General features: G+C 46.4%; 1 protein-coding gene across 2 annotated transcripts in view; it reads right to left on the reverse strand.

Moving 5' to 3' along the window:
- The window catches only part of LOC118086560 (protein argonaute-1), a 47,066-nt gene that overhangs the window by 27,378 nt on the left and 548 nt on the right, over positions 1–19,140 (reverse strand). The window contains exon 2 of one of the 2 annotated variants that reach the window (XM_035118315.3): positions 648–837. In XM_035118315.3, the coding sequence (XP_034974206.1) occupies positions 648–837 (190 nt within the window). Of the gene's footprint in view, positions 1–642; positions 838–19,140 lie in introns of those variants that run through there. The other variant, XM_088672283.1, reaches the window with a different exon arrangement.

Consider the following 19,140-nt stretch of genomic DNA (forward strand, 5'->3'; position numbering starts at 1 on the left):
GCCAGAATTATGCAAGTTAAAAGAGAACTGGCCTAAAATTTCATCAGCTGCTCTACACACATGCTCCTTGTGGAATTTTCAATCTTTAATTCAGATAGCTCTCAATACTGACCTTCCCAGGCAAAGAACTAAACGAGCAGCAGAGTTTTAAACAGCAGTACAATTGCCCAAAGCCTAAGGACAGCTATTTTAAAAGCCTGGGACCGCAGCCAAGATCACACAGCTGCTGTAAGCTGACCAGTGATAGAGCCCAAAGCCCAGTTATCTCTCAAGCCGCCACCGCCAGCGCATGGCCAGAGATGGGGTGAGGAGAGAGGCCAAATTCCCAGTGTGGGCGGAGAGGAAGGAAGAGAGATGCTGCAGGAAAGCCACTTCGCTGCCAGTCCAAGCATCAGTTTGCAGGGTCAGCTCCCACCTGTGCAAAAAGCGGCAACTTCACTCGTAGCAAAGCTAAATAGTGTCAAGTATCCCACTGGGCAGAAACAGGTGCAACAGGTGTGCTTGGAAGTGGGGCTCTCACAACTAGCCAGACGGGGGAGGAGAAGACATGCAGAGCTCTGCAGGCATTTTCTCCAAGGCCTTTGGCTTCTTCCCAGTTAAGGGGCTGGACAAGAGGAGAAATTGCTAAACGCTAATACTTGCCTTACCTGTTGACTCTGCGTGGGCACTTGTCTGGCTTGATGTCAACTTCATAGTGATAGACGTCAATCTTGGGAATGTCTACTTCAAAGTAGTTGGCTAAGAGTTTGATTGGCTTCCCGACAGTTCCTATCCCGGGCCGGCGAGGAGCTTGAAATACCTGCTGCAGGGGTGGCAGATAAGTGCCTGCAGCGGTTGCTAGACAAAAGAAAGAAGGGAGGATATTTTAAAATGTCACAGCAGTACTCTTCAATCTTTCCAAACTGAGGACCAAACTTTAGCCTGCACATGCATCTGGAGACCCATTACTTAATATGTTGCGGTGTATTTGCACAATGGGGTACTGCTATTGTGATCCATCCTAGGTCAGGCTGTGACCTGGTAATGTGCCCAGACCCACCAGTTGAAGACCAGTGCTTCAGAGAGCAGTAGGCAACCTAAGGCCCGGGGGCCGGATGCAGCCCAATCGCCTTCTCAATCCAGCCCACGGACAGTCCAGGAATCAGCGTGTTTTTACGCGAGTAGAATGTGTCCTTTTATTTAAAATACACCTCTGGGGTAGTTGTGGGGCCTGCCTGGTGTTTTTACATGAATACAATGTGTGCTTTTATTTAAAATGCATCTCTGGGTGATTTGTGGGGCATAGGAATTAGTTCTTTTTTCTTTTCTTTTCTTTTTTCAAAATATAGTCCGGCCCACCACATGGTCTGAGGGATGGTGGACTGGCCCACGGCTGTAAAAGGCTGCTGACCCTAGAGCAAGGGTGGTTAACTGGTTGCACTTCAGAGGTACCCATCAGCCTCAGCCAACATGGCCAAAAGAGTTGTAGTCCCAAGTAAATGATTTAGACTGCAGCCTAAGCTGTATAGGGAAAGAGCGGTGCAAAGAGCTTTCCAAAGAGATGGAAAGTCTGCAGTTCAACTACCTGTGACAATATGAACCCAACACTTAAAAAGGAGTCAGCACTGGATTTTTAAGTCATACATCTCCAGCTCATCCTGGCAGAATGCACGCCCACTGTAACCTTTCCCTCAATCTCTCTGGTAACCCAGTTCCACTGGATGGCCCTCACCTAGCAAAAATTAATTCCACAGTTCCCAGCCTAATTCCTGGGGCCTCTGGCTGCAAAGTTTAAACACAGGAATGACAAATGAAAAGCTCAGTTATAATATTTTTAGGCCTGTCAAATGCACTAGTGGTGCTAAGGTAGACACAAGGCATGCACCTTGGTGGTTTGTAGAATACAGAGGCGTTTGGTCCAGAAGGTTGGAGACTTATTGTTCGGCAACATTGGAAGGGTGGAGGGAAGCTCAAACCAAAGATTCACAATAGATTGATTCAGAGAACAAAAGCGAACAGAAACCAAAGGAACCCCAAAATTCATGGTTTCTGGAGAACAGCAGTAAAGAGTCAGATTTCCCTGGTGCCAACGGTGTTGCATGAGATGCAAAGTGGTAAAGGAATCTGCCTGAGATAATGAAGATTTCAACCCCCAACCTCACTGAAGGGTTCCTAATAAAACTAGAGGCAAAGGGGTGTGGGACGGACCAAGTAGAATTCCCAGATGTTAGGGGCTGGACAGTTTGTGCTGCCTGGGGGCTGGTGGACCCTGTACTCCCAGAACACCTGGACTTCCCCAGCCGGCATCATGTTCATGGGAACATAGGACAGTTCTGGTCACTGTGCCTCAAAAGGGGATATTGTAAAGCTGGGGGAAAGTTGAAGAAGGGGAACCAAAATGATCAAGGGGCTTGAGCAACTCCCCCGTGTGGAAAAGCTGCAGCATTTAAGGCATTTTAGTTTAGAAAACAGGCAAGTAAGCAAGGGGACATGATGTGTGTAGAATTATGCACGGCATGGAGAAAAGTGAACATGGCACCAGCCAGTAAAGCTGAATGGTGGAAGTTTTTAGACCACACATACCGTAGTTCAACTGTGGATTTCGCTTCCACCTTCTCTGGTGGCTTTACAAGGGATTTAGGCAAATACACGGAGGAGAGGCTACCAATAACCACTAAATATTATGGTTAGTTACTATTTACAGTATTGAGGGCAGTGTGCACTAGAGGGTGTGTGTGTGGCGGAATAGTGCCTGATGATGATTCCAGTTCATCATGGGTTAACCTATCACTCCCATGATAGGCAGGTGTTCCCTGGGAGGCGGAGCTAGATGGAGTTCTAAATGGAGGGGGAACAACCTTATAACCGTCATTATCAAGATGCAGGAGCTGTATTAACAAGTCTGTATTATACGAAAAGAAGATATGCACTCGTAAGAACCAGAGAAATCCATGTTTTCAAGTTAAATAATAAAGTTAAATGTGCCTAAACGTTCACTGACTCGAGCAGTGTCTCAGTACCTTCAGAGGTGTGACTAAGAGGCGAGAACAAAGCTTTCCTGTTTGCTTTTTCTCCTGTCATACAAAGGGCTGGTTAGTGAAGCCAGGGGAGCCACATAGTTGCCTAAGGGAGAGGCAATTTGTAGCAGTAGGGATCCATGGGAGGGAGACCCCACTGGTGGCAATAGGCTTTGAACGCAGAGCCCTGAGGTACCCTGGAGACAAGTCCAATTTGGACACTGGAGGTTTACTCCCGTTTGTACAGAAGCACAGGGAGAGCCTCTGTTGTTAAAGCAGTGAGGGGTGGGAAACGGGGAATCCCTCACAGGGTGTTGCCGTGCTCAGGTCCTGCTTGCAGGCTTCCCATAGCCACTGTGAAAAGAGGGTGCTGGATCTCTTCTCACAGTTAAATTATGGAATTCGCTGCCACAAGAGGTAACGATGGCCTCCAAAGTGGATGGCTTCTAAAGAGGGTAAGACAAATTCACTAAGGATGAGAATATCAATGACTACTAGCCCTGCTAGCTGTGTTCTAGGTCAAAGACTAGGAAGTATGCCTTTAAAAACCATTTGCTGGAAATTGCAGGGTGGGAGAGTGCTGTTGTGCTCAGGGCCTGCTTGTGGGCTTCCCATGGCATCTGGCTGGCCACTGTGAGAAGAGGGTGCTGGACTAGATGGGTCACTGGCCTCATCCGGCAAGGCTCTTATGATATTCTTAGGAGCTGCCTTCTATCAGGCCAGACTATTTGTCTGTCTGGCACAGCATTATCTGCTCTGAGCAGCAACATCTTCCACAACCTGGTGCCCCCCAGATGTTTTGGACCACTGCTCCCATGATTCCTGACCACTGGCTGTGCTGGTTGGAACTGATGGGTGTTGAAGTCCAAAAGGGTACCAGTTTGGCAGAGGATGCTACAGGGTCCAAGACAGATATATATGCACACACAGCTCCTAGACATTGATTTTAATGGAATATGCCAGGAATTGAGCCAGGAACCTTTCTGCATACAAAACAGAAGAAGAAGAGTTTGGATTTGATATCCTGCTTTATCACTACCCAAAGGAGTCTGAAAGCGGCTAACATTCTCCTTTCCCTTCCTCTCCCACAACAAACACTCTGTGAGGTGAGTGGGGCTGAGAGACATCAGAGAAGTGTGACTAGCCCAAGGTCACTCATCAGCTATGCATGTGCTTTACCACTGAGTTATCCCACTCTAAGCACTGTTTCCTCCTTGGCAGCAGAATTAAGTGGTACAAGTCATGAGGCTATACAAAGTGAGCTGTAACACTTCAGGATGATCAACACTATTAAGGATTCTCTCACTTTTAAAACGTCCTGCAATAATAAATCTAGTACGTTGGTGATAAAGGTCTAACCCACCTCTCTCCCCTGCTTTTTATTTGTGGGGTGGATTTTTATTTTTATTTTAAACCACACACACACACACAGAGAGAGAGAGAGAGCAGTAAGAAAAATTAATGTTGTCATTCTACCTGTGGTCTGCACAACCCTTTATACCACTCCATTCTGTGGCCTCGTGAAGATTCAAGTAAAGTGTGGTGATAATTCAGAGTACAGAAGGGAAATCTCATAGAGGGAAATTAGTTCTCTTCAACTACTCTTCCCAGAAAATAAAATTTGGGAAGGATCAATTGAATGCTGTTCTTTTTAAGTCAAGTCACTCGCATGGGAAGCAATAGGTTCCACCCTGCAATCAATCTCAACCTGCCCTTTAACCTACCGGCTTCCCCAGTGAACAGACTTGGGAGTCTGCTCTCTTACAAGGTCACCCAGAGGCCAGCATCCATCTCTGAAGAGCCCTCTCCATACCATAAACTGCTATTATCAGCCCTGCATCCCACCCAACACGGCTCTCCATAGATGCAACATGATTTACAAGCCTCAGTGAGGAGGGTGGTTTGCTGAGGGCAATCAGTTGTTGTATGTGTTTAACATTACATTTTAAAATTTCAAATAAAAACCTTGCATTTAGTGGGGAGGTCTTGGTAGTGGTTATGGTAGATACTGGATGCAAAGCAAACATTGGGTTGAATCCAGAATGAGTTAGTAGAATTTGGGTGGGTCCTAGAACACAGCCAGCAGGGCTAGTTGCCATTTATATTCTCATCCTTAGTGAATTTGTCTTACCCTCTTTAGAAGCCATCCACTTTGGAGGCCATCGTTACCTCTTGTGGCAGAAAATTCCATAATTTAACTGTGAGAAGAGATCCAGCACCCTCTTTTCACAGTGGTCAGGCAGGTAGGTGGCTATGGGAAGCCTGCAAGCAGGACCTGAGCACGGCAACACCCCCTCTAGTGCACACTGCCCTCAATACTGTAAATAGTCATTAGGAAAAAAAACACCAGCCAGGTGTTGAACAATCTTTCAATGGCCGATTTGCATGCAGGGCAGGTGCCCCAGGTATTACCCTTCATTCTACTTCCACGGCCAATGCTTCTGTTACTTAAACCCCTGTAGCTAGTCTTCAGGAGCCAGAGCGCTGCTGCCGTGTGTTATCCACCGCATTTCACCTTAAACACCCCCTGACCCCCATTGCCCAAGAGCACTGCTTAGAGAAAGTAGAGGAATCCTCTTATCCCAAGCCACACTGCTGCGCTTTGCTTTCTGGCTTACCAATATACTGTGGATTACTCTGCTGTGAGGCTGCTGCTGCGCTTCCTTTCAACACAGTTGAATTCCTCACCAAGAACAGCAGTTCTAAACCTCAATGCAGACCACTTGAAAACTGCTGGGGGGGGTTCCTAAGCAGACAACTTAATAAACTTTATTAGTTCTACAAATCAAGGCACATCCACAAATCACTTTTAATAACCCTTGTCTTTACTCTCTAGAGCCATGGGGGCACATGCCCCGGAGGGGGTCAATTTGATTTTTATGGGGGGGGGGGCAATTAGAGAATGTGTTATACCAAGTTAATGGCCTTTTAGGCTTTCTCCATGTGAATAGGAGTTCACTTTTTGAATAATAAGAATTAAATGTCGGGGGGGGGAGGGCAATCAGGATTTTAGAGATGCTTAGGTGGGGCATGGTCAAATAAAGGTTGGAAACCACTGCTCTAGAGTGATGGATGTGACTGGTTTATAAACTAAGATGTTCTGCAAAACTAATCTCCATCGTTGGGGGTAGGGGCAGAATCCCATGCAAGGCCAAGTACATATAGATATTTAGTACAGACAGATATTTCTCAATGGCTCCACGACAACATTTCCACATATCATAGTTCTAGAACCATTGATATACAGTATAAGGAACATGTTCACATGCCTCTCTGGAATTCCAAAGGGATCATTCGAAGAACCATCCTTGGGAGCATTCAAGCAGCCTTCTCCAACCTGGTGCCCTCCAGATGTTCTACACTAAAACTCCCAGCAGCCCCAGCCAGCACAGCAAACACTTTACTGTACTAAGGGAAGTCAGTCTGCCACAATTGTCAATGACTTTTAAGAAAGAACTAAAAACCTCTTCCCATTCTCCAGTGGCTCATTAAATGATGGCTGTTGAGTGCCACTGGGTTGCTTGCTGATCTGGTTTTGATAGCACTGCCTTATACAAAGAGATCAGATGGGCAGAGTATAAATAATAATAATAATAATAATAATAATAATAATAATAATAATATTATTATTATTATCTAGCTCAGTAAAGTCAACAATTTATTAAGTGTTCTTTAAGAGAAGAGAGTCTATATGCATATAGATAGAGGTAATCCAGTTAACATAGTATACATGGACTTTCACAAAACTTTCGGCAGGGTATCTCACCAAAGACTCCTGGGTAAGCTTCTAGACACATAAAAGAAAACACTTGTTCAATCAGTGCATTGTTAACCCCTTTTTTAAAATAAAAAATCTCCACTGATATTTCCAATAAGAGAGATGAAATTGGCAATTTAGGACAGGAGATTAAACAGGTGTATACTCTCAACTCCAACACACACACACACACACACACACACACACACACACACACACTGAACCCAACATCCTGTGGATCTGGGTGCAAAATACATTTGTGTCCAAGGACTGCCTTGGGGGAGAGGAGGAGTTGAACAAAAGAAAGTATGTGGTTGGAGCACACTTTGCAAGATGGCATGGCTAAGCCCACAGACTATTTAAAAAGAAAACCAGAATCTTTAACACACCCAGCCTGAGAACAGTCAGTGGCAAGGCTCCTGCCGCGTCACTGCACACGTTTGCAGGACAAAAATGAATGGACAAGGCGCAGCTGTGGACTAGAGAGACACACAATGGGGACCAAACTCTCCCAGATTCCCCCAGGGCTCATTCAATGCATCTTCCTCTCTCTCTCTCCCTCTCTCCCTCCCTCTCTCACCCTCCTCACCCCTCCACCTGCAATACAGATCCAGTTGAGGATTAGCTGTTGCTTTTCTGCAGTAACAGCCTCAGCGAGATGGTTTGGGACATTTCAAAGGTCTTAAACCACACAGAAGGAGTGAAATTGCTGTAGAGTTGCCAGGATGCCACAGAGTTTCACATAAAAGACAAATGCAGATTTGCTCCAGCTTCGGACCGTTGCCAAGCCCTGTCTCTTGAAAGCCTTGCAGATTAATTAATGAAGTCAAGGAATCAATGCACAGATTAAAAGTGGTTGCCCGTAAGCGACACAACAAGGGGGATGGCTGGCGGGCGAATTACGGCTGGACGACAGACAAGGGAAGAGTGGCCACGATGCATAAATTAAAGCTCAGCATCCCAGCTGGCAAGATGAGAGACTCCAGACATTAGCTACACAACACCGCCTAAGATCCTTGGCACCCAGCTGCTTTCCCACCCCTCTTTTCACTGCACCCTAGGACTTACCCATGGCAGAATGCCTGCCCAAGAGGCAAACGACACCAACACCCCCAAAGAACACAGGAAGCTGCCTTAGCCCAAACCAGACCATTGCTCCATCTGGCCCAGTGCTGTCCGCACTTACGGACAAGAGACAGTCTAGGGTTTCAGATAGGGGTCTTTCTCCCAGCCCTACCTGGAGATGCTGGGGATTGAGCCTGGGACCTCCCAAAGGCCAAGGAGATGCTAGTCTACCCCAGAGATACAGACCTCCTCCAAAGCACTTTCCCCAAGTCACCATGAAGCTTTTTCAGCCAATACATGCCCTACCCCAGAACATAGGAAGCTGTCTTGTTCAGAGTCAGGCCATTGAGCCATCTGACTCAGAACTGCCTACACCAGCCTTTCTCAAACTTGGGTCCAGGGCTAGAAACTCAGATATATAAGCTAATCGCTGGTCTAAAATGACTGGCAACACCTCTCCATGGATTCAGGCAATTCCCAGAAATGCCACTGAGGATTGAATTTGGAGCCTTCTGCAAGCAAAGCAGGTGCTCTACCACTGAGCTGTGGCCCTTCCAGACCAAGACAGGGAGCAGTTCTCAGGTTCATGTGCATTCTATATACCGTACTTGCAGTCATGAGGGCTAGATGCTTGTCTTAAAAATATACGGCAGAGATTCTCAAATAGCTGGATTTGGTGACAATACAAGTCTTTGCACTTTGCCCAGTGCTCCTGCAATATCACAGCTCTGGTTATGCAGCATGCATGGTGGTGGAGGCAGGGAAGTGGGTGAGCAGGTCTTCAAGCCCAATATCTGCTCCTAATCTCAGCATGATCACAGGTTCTGGGAAAGTAGCATTTGTTCACGACTTTTATGTCTTTTCAAGTTCCTAAGGAACCAAGCTTCCTGAGTTCAGAGCTATGATGGCAAAAATACTCAAGGTTCCTGAAATGAGATAGCCAAGAAGCACTGGTTTTCCTAATTTTCAAAGGCTCAAGATTCTTCAATACCTAACTGCACAGTTTCCAGTCACATCCAGGGGCAATAACTTCTGCATAGATACTGCAGAATAAGAAGTGCAAAGCGGCCACCTGTTCATTATCTCCAATATGCAGAAATGTGGTATGCAAATTGTGCTCATTGCAAAGCAATTTAAATGAGTTAGAAATTTCATTTTAACACTACCTTGCAGGAATGCCATAACTGTTGCTTGTTTATGTGTTTGAGCTTTTGTGATCTCATGGCAGAGAATATTTTTAAAAAACTTAACATCACACACACCCTAAAATAACTGGAAAGTTTTAGTGGTGGCACAGTGGTTAGAGTGCTAGACTAGGACCTGGGAGACCAGGGTTCAAATCCCCACTTGGCCATGAAGCTCACTTGGTGATCTTGAGCCAGCCTCTCAGTCTAGCCTACCTCACAAGGTTGTTGTGAGGATAAAAACGGAGAGCTAGTTGTACTATCTTAACCATGGGAAGAGTAACAAAAAACAAAACAAACACCATCATGTTTAGAGGTAAAACCCATGCTTTAAAAGACTATTTAAGACTTTGTTGGGTTATTAGCTTTACTAGAGGAAGGATCTTAACCAAGACGATGGTCAGTGACGACGGAATTTGTAGTCCAACAACATGTGGAGGGCCACCAGCTTTATACCCCTGCTTTAGCTGAAACTCAAGGAGACTAGCTGAGGCCAACTAAGTTCTGCTCAGAGAAGAATCACTGACATTAATGGACCGAAGTCACTCTTGTTATTTAGTTTCAATGCATCTATTCTGAATGTGACTAACGTTTGATATAACTGTCTAGAAATAAAAATATGGCAAGCAATTCCAGGAACCCCGCTGTGCTCCTTCAAGGAAGGGAAGGAAATTAAGAGGCAATAAGGACTTCCATACTCCACTGTGGCATATATTACAATGAGAACTCCCCCCCCCCACTCCTCACTCTCTAGGCTTCAGTGCTCTTACCTGTAAAAGGTGAGCCAGTGATCCATAGAACAGAAGGGTGGCAAGGGGGAAATCAGCAACCACAATGAACTTAACTTTACCAGATACAAACACAACTTCCATTTGCATCTTTCCGCTCCATCAAAGCCAAGAAGCCCATGGCTTTTTAAAAATTTTTTAAAAAACAAAGATGATTGGAGTTTTGAGCACATGCTCCACAAAGCTGTTCACAAAAGAACGAAATATACAAAGGTAACAATTCAATGTATCCACTTTATTACAACACTAGCCTTAAAAGACAGTACAAAATAGACTAAAAGGCACCAGCAGCGAAAAGAAATGTCAGCAGGACCCCCTCCCAAGCATAGAAACCCCCATTTATATTACTCGAAGGCCTTCATGAAAAAGTAGGTCTTCAAGACCACATGGGATGGGTCCCTCCCACTTTAGAGCAGGATCTAATTCCACATAACTGCGGGGCCACCACCATGGCGGCCCTATTACGAATACCATCCAAACAAATTGTCTTTGCAGATGCAGACGGACATTTGGGCAACCCAGTCCTAAAGAGCTTGAGGTCATCACCACGGCACAGTTGCAGAAACCGCATCTACAAAACGCAAGTACCAAAGCCAGCACAGGGGAACCCACGGAGACAGTCACCCCTTTATCAAGACCTGCCCCATTCTCACTGGAAACAAGGGGGTGCCTCTCTGCATACCTCCACTCACCATGGCAAAGTTGCATTAAGCCTCCACTTTGTCATGCAAATGAATTAGCCTAGGCAGAGGGGCACAAGGAGGGGGAGAAGCCTATTTTCAGTTTCAGAATAACCCATTCAGCAGTACGAAACCAGACTTTGCCATTGAAAGATCCGGCAGCAAACTTTCCCCACCCCCTGCTCACCAGAGGCAGCATATTCCAAAGAGAACGTCCATGTCTGGCTTTCCCCTGAAACCCATCCTTCCCCCAAAGCATCTTTATTTGGGTGTGCAGGGAGAATTCAAGGCCTCCTGAACCTCTGTTTTGAGATAATCCCCATCCTAAACAAAGGATTTGTCTAACAGCTGTCAGCCAGCTCAAGATCAACAGCTGCTTGATGGGGGCTGCCCTGTTAGGAGGGCATGAAATTAACATGTCTATTTAGATCCTTGCACCCCCAACACAAGGGGGGGAGGGGAATGCACCAATGATCCTAGACAACGCAGGACACATGGAATAGTTTTGTTTTCATGGCGGCATTTGGGAGGATAAACTGCCACCTCCACCCAACCCTTTCTCTCCCACATAGTCTCCTGCTGTTTCAATAAATTAACTGGGGGCAGGGAGAGAAGTGAGATCCCAAAAGGGAAAGAGGGGGAGGGGGAACCACACACACCAGTTGCTTTACAAACTACAGCAAAGTTGTGTCTGCGAGCAACACATGTCATTAATCACTCCTCCAGGAACCAGCTCTCAATCTGCCGAATCAAACACACACAAAAGGATAGACAGCAAAGTTTCCCATTCACAGGAGGGTCCCCAGCACCAGGGGTAGGAGATGCCCACTCCCAGCCACTGCCAAGGCTTGCATAGGAAGGGGGCTGAGAAAAGGTATTCTCAAGTCCTAATACATTCCAGCATATGATTTTTAGAAGATGGAATCTAATTTCTAAAATTTAACTTATCCTGCCTAGAACTATGGATTAGATTGGACTGGGTTCCTCTCTGGCTGGATCTAGACACATCAAAGAAGCGTTAAAACATGTTGTAAATTTAAACAGAGAAATCCAGTAGGGAAAAGCGGGGCTCCACAGCGCCACCTGGTGGCACAGTGTTATAGCACATATACAACGCATATAAATCACTTTTTCTTTACCAATCTAGCTGAGCCCACAGTCTTCAAAAAGGAGGAGCAATCAGCAATGAATGCACTGATCAACAAGCAAGTATCGTTGGGTGTTGTTGTTTTTTATGTTCCGTTTGTACCCATTTGTCACTCATTGAGGGGTAGTGAGACTCGCCTTTCTCTAGAACCAGTAGTGTTAGTTTTAGTGGCCGCTCAGACTTTTCTTTAGAACATAAACTCAAAGTAGTTTGCAAAAAAAAAAAGTTTAAACACACAAATAATAACAGTCCAAATTACCAAACACCCAGAATATGCCACTCCAGTGGTGAAAGATGGCAGTCAACATTGGAGCCGCCATTTTTTTGTAGCAGCTGCTATTTTTCTCCATGAAATGCCTCCGCATGACCAATGGTCAGAGCTAACCGGAGTTGGGAGTCAAACAGCAACTGGAGAACCAAAAGTTCCCCACCTTTAAAATACACATTCCTTGAAGCTGTAACAGGCTTTTTGTAAACCTGGGAGAATCAATACTATGTGACTACCATTTTTCTTTCTTCCTAATCTGTGGTCATTTATTTTTAAGAATTAACACTTAGCTTTAATCTGCATTAATAGCAAATTTCCTTTGTTTAGACAGGCACAAGAAGAAGCTATTCCATATACAGTAACTGAGTATATTTTTAAGTAGGAAAAAACACAGCTAGGCATGCAACAAATTCAAAACTCAACAGGTTATTTGCTGTAATTGAATATGTGCCCCAAGCAAAATTCCTAGAAGACAACTCAAGCTATTAGAGGCAGCATGAAGATGGCATTTAAACAAAGAACTTAGAAATCTATGCAGATGAATAAAAGGCAAAATCTGTTCTCACCTAAGTTCTGCAAAGCCACAAATTTGCACTCACTGCCTGCTGATGCTATGATGAAGTTAATGTAAGCTTGTTATGGATTTGATGCCAAAAGTCACACAAATCACAGAGATTTCGCATCACGGCAAGGCCACAGGGCCATACTAAACAAGCAACTCAAAGTGTACTCCAACTCCATCAGAGATGGAGCAAGAAGAGACCTCAACATTACATTCTAGTCTACAGTGAAGAAACACATAAAACGAAGCAACCAAAACCTCATTTTGGACCTAGGAAAACCACCATCTCCTTCAAATAAACCATATGGCATGGCAAGAGCATCTAAAATCAGCAAAGCAAAAAACAGTAACTACAGGGTGCAAAACTTTTCAAACCACACCTGCAAAGGGGGGAAAACAAAAGCCTGATCCAAGGGCATTCCCAATTTGTTGGCCACAACCAGGTCATACATTTAAACCACATGGTTTCCCCCCCAATGAATCCTGGGAACTGTAGTTCACAGAGCTACAATTCCCAATATTCTTAACAGGATTTTATTTCAGCGGCAGGGTGCTATCCAGAAATAATTTTGTGCTTTTTGTGTTTTGTGCCTTTTCTGTCACTGCAGGGCAGCAACAACAACAAAGGTGCCGAATTCAAAAAGCAAGAAATTTTACCTGTGCACAGAACAGAACAATTAGGAGAACATCTCCTGTTCAGTTTGGATCAGCTGAGCTTACCTGACCCACACCTGATATCATATGACACCAGGTGATGGGTAGATAGGCAGGCATGGTTTAGGGGAAACAATGCTGCAGGCAAAATAAGAATTTCTCATAGCTCAAGGTTTCCCAGCACTGCCCTAGAGAGCGATCATCTAGCATGTTTATTTTACTGGTATTTACTAAACAAAGCTAAAAACTCGTAAGTTGCCAAGCTTGTCTACAACCCGACTTGCAATAGGCATCCATTCATTCTTATTAATGAACTTGTGAAACAAAACATTTCCCACCCCTACAAATATCACAGCAGCCAATGATGTGGCTGTGAACCCCAGCTGTTTCATAAGTTGCAATTCTGTAGGAACTCAGAAAAAGCGGCAGAATTTAACTCTCAAGAAATTTAACTTTCGTCGCAGATTGGTTACTTTGAAGTGGTAAAAATGATGCAAAATGCTTGACAAATGATTTGCATTTGAAACTTTTGAGCCAAACATCCCTGATCCAATGTTAGTCCTACTCAGAGGACACCTGCTGAAAGGAAGGACATGACTAACTTAGTTGGATGCAATCCTATGTATTTTACCTATCAAATTAAAAACCGCCTTGTGGAGTTATCAACATATCCTCAGTTCACATCTTCAATCAATTTGTCAAGATGAGCCATTAGGGTTCACAGCCATCAAACTGTGTGCCATGAGGCCCCACATCTAGAAAGGAAGCAGCCTGCCATACCTCTGCATGCAAACAGGAGCATTCAAGCCACTCTGGACACAGAGACAAATGCAGAAATGTCTGCTCTTGCAACCCTTTATGAGTATCTGTTCTTGCTTGGCCTCTTCTAAACACAACAACTCACACAAGATAGGCTCCATAGAGTCTTATTTCTTCATAAGCTATACTTACATTGATGAAGATTGATCAAGCCAATACAAGTCATATGGCTAATTGGGCAACACTCTAAATTGCTAGGTTTATTGTGGAATTGTAGAGTTGGAAGGGACCCCAAGGGTCATCTAGTCCAACCCCTGCAATATAGAGATATTTTGCCCAATGTGGTGCTCGAACCCACAACTCTGATATTAAGAGTCTCATGGTATACCAATAGAGATATTCCACTGAATACAGCTGAGTACAGCTTAATGCCAAAATTGGCTTTTGGAAAAGTTCACCTTGTAGTTAGCCACCTGGCTTCTGCTAACAAGTAAGAATTGTAACTGAGGCAGCCAGCCAGAGAAACTTAGAGAAGTTGTCTTTGCTTTTCAAGCTGGAAAAGGGCCATCTAAGCACGTTTGGGGAGCGTTAGAAATCCAGGTATAAAAGCTATATTTTGATTGTGCATATAAAATATCACAGATAGAATTCTACAGGATGTAGTGCTAGTGTGTGAAAACAGGCAAGATCCAATGGTCCCCCAAGCATGCAGCTCCAGATGGCAAAGACATCAAGCGCCATTCAGGCACCCAAACATATTCACTTGGTCGCAAGTGGCTGATAGCCAGGTGAAAAATGTGCCTGGCACCTGGCAAATTTCGAATACTGGTGCCAGGAACAAATTTTCCTTAAGAATGGACCCTTCCACTTGGTCCAAGGCACCATCTTAATTAATTTCCTTTCTCCAGGCCCTGCCTCCAAGAAGATGAATGGAGACATACCTAGTTTCTGAAACAAAAATGGTGTAACTCCTTCTAATGAGGCAGCTGCCCTGTGCAAGCCTAACCATACCCACCCAGAACTCAGTGGGTCCTCCTCCTAGGTAAAGTGGGGTTAGGATCGCAACCTTCACCACACAAAAACTTTATGGGTGCATTTCCACAAGTTAAAACCAGAACTGGAAGCAATCAAGCAAGCCTTCACTCTTGGTTTCTGCCTTTATTTTAAAGAACATCAGGAACACAGGAAGCTGCCTTCTACAGAGTCAAACCCCTCCAGGATGTTAGGCAGGAGGAGTCTCTCCAAGTCCTACCTGGAGAGGGTGAGGATTGAACCTCCGACCTTTTGCATGCAAAGCAGATGTTCTGCCACTGTGCTAGGGACGTGAGTACACACACCTGCAGCCTGACAAGCAGACAACCAACTTGATATGCCAGTAAACCCTACTCCTCTCTCACGAACCTAACTGGGAAGCAATAGGAGGACTTAAGAGCTGGGAAAGCCATATAAAGTCTCATCTCTTTTAAACAGTGGTCATGTTCACATGTCATAAGCCAGACCTTCTGCTTTACTGAGCCTGGGCAGGGTGATGGTACATTGCTGCGCAGCTGTCCCTACTGCAGCCCTGCCCTAGAGCAAGGAGAATAAATGAAACAGAAACTTAAGACTTTGTGTTACGGCTAAACAAGCGGCCGTGATCTATTGCTCCTTAACAAGCCACAATTGCTGGTCAGTCCAAACCCATGATTTGCTGTTGGTTTGCTGTGGCTTGTTAGGGGAAACCAAAACCACAAACCATGGGCTTGGTCAGTCTGCAAAGCCAAGGCTGGTTGATTGGTTTCTCCTGCTCCTGCTAGGGGGAAGAGCAATCAGGTCATGTGCATGGGCACACAGCTCATGCCCTGTAAACCAGAATAAGCCTATAACTCGGAATAAGAATAACTTGGTGGCAGAGAATCTGCATTGCACAAGGAAGGGCCAAGGTTAATCCCCCCAGCATCTCGGGGACCTTGGAGAGCTGCTGCCAGACAGTGTAGACCAGGGGTCCCCAGACTTACCGGCGTTTGGGCCGGTTCCCACCACGCCGATCGCGCGGCGGGCCAGAGGACGGGGGAGCGCGCGCCTGTGCAGGCCGGCGGGCGGGGGAGTGTGTGCCTGTGCGCACGGGCGCTTACTGGCGCGGTGGCGCACTTCCAGGGTGGAAAAAGCGCCGAAAATCCATTGTGCGCATGCGTATGAGCCTCCCCCAACCCGGAAGTGCACCAGAAATGACCTCTTCCGGGTCGGGAGAGGCCCATACGCATGCGCACAAAGGATTTTCGGCGCTTTTTTCCCGACCCGGAAGAGCGCTGCCGCGCTGTGCGCCGTAAGAGCGTGCGGCGTGCGGCGTCGCGGGCCGGATTGGCAGGCCAATTGGGCCGCATCCGGCCCCCGGGCCGTAGTCTGGGGACCCCTGGTGTAGACAATGCTGAGTCAGTGGGACCAGCGTAATGCAGCTTCCTAGGTTTCTAAAACCTGGCTCAGAGTTACATGGAACCAGCCACTATGTAGCCATGGGCACACCAGTCTCATCAGCCTGAGAGATCGCCACCCGCAAAACTTTGTTAATAGCAGTGACCCAGCCTAACAGGGCTATTGAGGAGACAATGAAGCTAAAGATCACAAAGCACTTTGCATGTACTAACAATCACCCACCTCCCTGGAAGTTAGGTTTTGCCTCTCCAAGGCAGTATGGGAAAGCTTTCTTTAAAACAACAACAACAACAACAACATATCCAAAAAGATGTCAGGAAACTCAAGCATCAATTCTCTTTCCCATCAACCTAGAGAAGAAGGGCTTTGTGTGTCAGTTTAAAGTAGGTCTGAAAGGAAGATGTTCTACTTTTGTAAAAAAGCCAACAAAAGAAAAAGCACACACACACACACACACACACTGATGGATTTGAACAGCCTTCTGATCACTCCTTCAGTACACAAAAACAGGACAACAGCCTCTCTGCCAGGCTGGAGTTGCCCTCCAGTTGTTCTGGACTATAACTTGTGCTGATGGGATTTGCTGTCCAAAACACCTGGAAGGCACCCACTTGACAACGGCTGCAAGAGAGTCTTTCCTCCTCCAGCTACTAAAAGGCAGTGGGCATATCTTCCCCTCAAACATTTTAGCTATGCCTGGAGGGAAAGCCAGAGGGGGTGGGGACTCACCAAGGACCCAGCTGCTGCCAGCTTCCCTTGTCCTAACAAGGGATCCTTATTTTTCTGCGTCTGTCCCCTCATCACCCAGCTTTCAGGGATGTTCAGCCACTCAAATCACAACCCCCAGGCCCCCTGCTACAGTGAAGGGGGCACTGCATGAATGCCCCTATGTCCCCTCTACTACCCAGCCCAAAAATCATTTCCCAAGATCTCAATTAAGCAGCAATGAGTATTCTTACAAAAAATGTTTGTGCAAAGATTCAGCATTTTATCTCCTCTTCCTGGACAGGGCATTTGTTTCTCTCTCGCACCCACCTTCACACCACTGTCTATGGAACAAGCAAGGCTTTGCTCACACACCTAAAGTCAGTTTTGCTCCTGAATCAGCCAGACTCCTTTAAACCCAGGAGACCCAGAGCAGGGAAAGCCCCCCTTAGTGCTCTCCTATTCAGGGTGATTCGTGCTGGTGAGCTTCCCTCTCTGAGGATCTGCAGCACCACATTCCGCCCTCTTTCAAAACCCATTGGACCTCTCAGTGCCCAGCAAACTCTTACTCTCCATATCCTCTCTCCTTTGCAACATTTTCCTTTCAAGAGCCATAAGGCATTTCAGACTAGGCCAACGACAGTGTTCTCGAAGCTACGAACATGAGTTTGACTAAACTGCGGGAGGCAGTGGAAGACAGGAGTGCCTGGCGTGCTCTGGTCCATGGGGTCACGAAGAGTCGGACACGACTAAACAACAACAACATATACTATTAGTAGTAGTAAAAAGGCAAAGGGACCCCTGACCATTAGGTCCAGTCGTGACCGATTCTGGGGTTGCGCGCTCATCTCGCGTTATTGGCCAAGGGAGCCGGCGTACAGCTTCCAGGTCATGTGGCCAGCATGACAAAGTGGTTTCTGGCGAACCAGAGCAACTTCCCGCCGTAGCAGTACCTATTTATCTACTTGTACTTTGACATGTTTTCGAACTGCTAGGTTGGCAGGAGCTGGGACCGAGCAACGGGAGCTCACCCTGTCATGGGGATTCGAACCGCCAACCTTCTGATCCGCAAGCCCTAGGCTCAGTGGTTTAACCCACCACACCACCCGCATAGTAGTAGTGCTTATATACTGCTTTTTGTCACAAGTTACCTCAAAGTGGTTTACATTTTAAAAAACCAATTTGAAACAACAGGTCACATCCACATGATACAATTAAAGCACACAGATTTCGCAAACAGTCCTGGAAACTGAAGTTTACCACTCGCAGAGCTACAATTCCCAGCACCTGTAACAAAATACAGCTAATGGGACACGGTTTTTTTGGTGGCAGGAGCCATGAACTTTAAATGTATGATGCGGATGTAACCATGCACAAAGTTAATCCTTGCACATCAATCTGTTGGAGAGGGGGATGGGCAGTTTTAAAGTCATCCTTGCCTGTTCCTCCCAACACACTTAGGATACTGGGGGACTTCCCCAACCTTTCCCAGTGATGTGGGGTGTGTGTGTGTGTGTGTGTGTGTGTGTGTGTGTGTTTCTTCTCAATCCTCTCCTTACTGCATTACTGCATTTTGTCCCTCTCAATTTGCTCCTGCTTCCCCCTTTCCCCAGGCAAGAACACCCCCAAGGCAAGTGCTTCTTTAGCCCCCAAGCCCTCCAACTTGCCTGGGAATGCCCACTTCCTCCCCTCCCCTCCACCCCACAGCATCCCCTTCTCTTTGCCAACTGCTCTTGCAGCCCCAACTGGAACCCATCAAACAACTCCCTCTCCACATGTGGCTCCAGGTGCCCTGGACGCCACGCGGGACTCCTTTCTCAAACTCCCAAGGCTTCTCATTCTCTCCCCTCCCCCACCGATCCATGTCTCCTCCCGCCCCTCATCCGCAAAGCCCCCTCCGTGTCCTCATCCTTCCTGCATCCCCCACGTACGCGCACTGCAAGCACACACACACGCGCGCGATTTGCCACTCCGCTCCTTAGCAGACCTCTTTGATCTCACACTTGCACCCGTATGGGCCACCCCCCTACCGCGCACACACAGCAGCTGCAGACCCTCCTTTTGTAATCCCCCCCACTGAGCACTGCTCTGCCTCGGCAGGCCTCTTGCTCCTAAGCTCCCCTTCCCTCAACAGCTCCCCTAAACCCCTCAAGCCCCCTGCAG

This window comes from Zootoca vivipara, chromosome 6 (genome assembly GCF_965207765.1).
Source record: "Zootoca vivipara chromosome 6, rZooViv2.hap1.1, whole genome shotgun sequence".
NCBI classification, from domain to species: domain Eukaryota; kingdom Metazoa; phylum Chordata; class Lepidosauria; order Squamata; family Lacertidae; genus Zootoca; species Zootoca vivipara.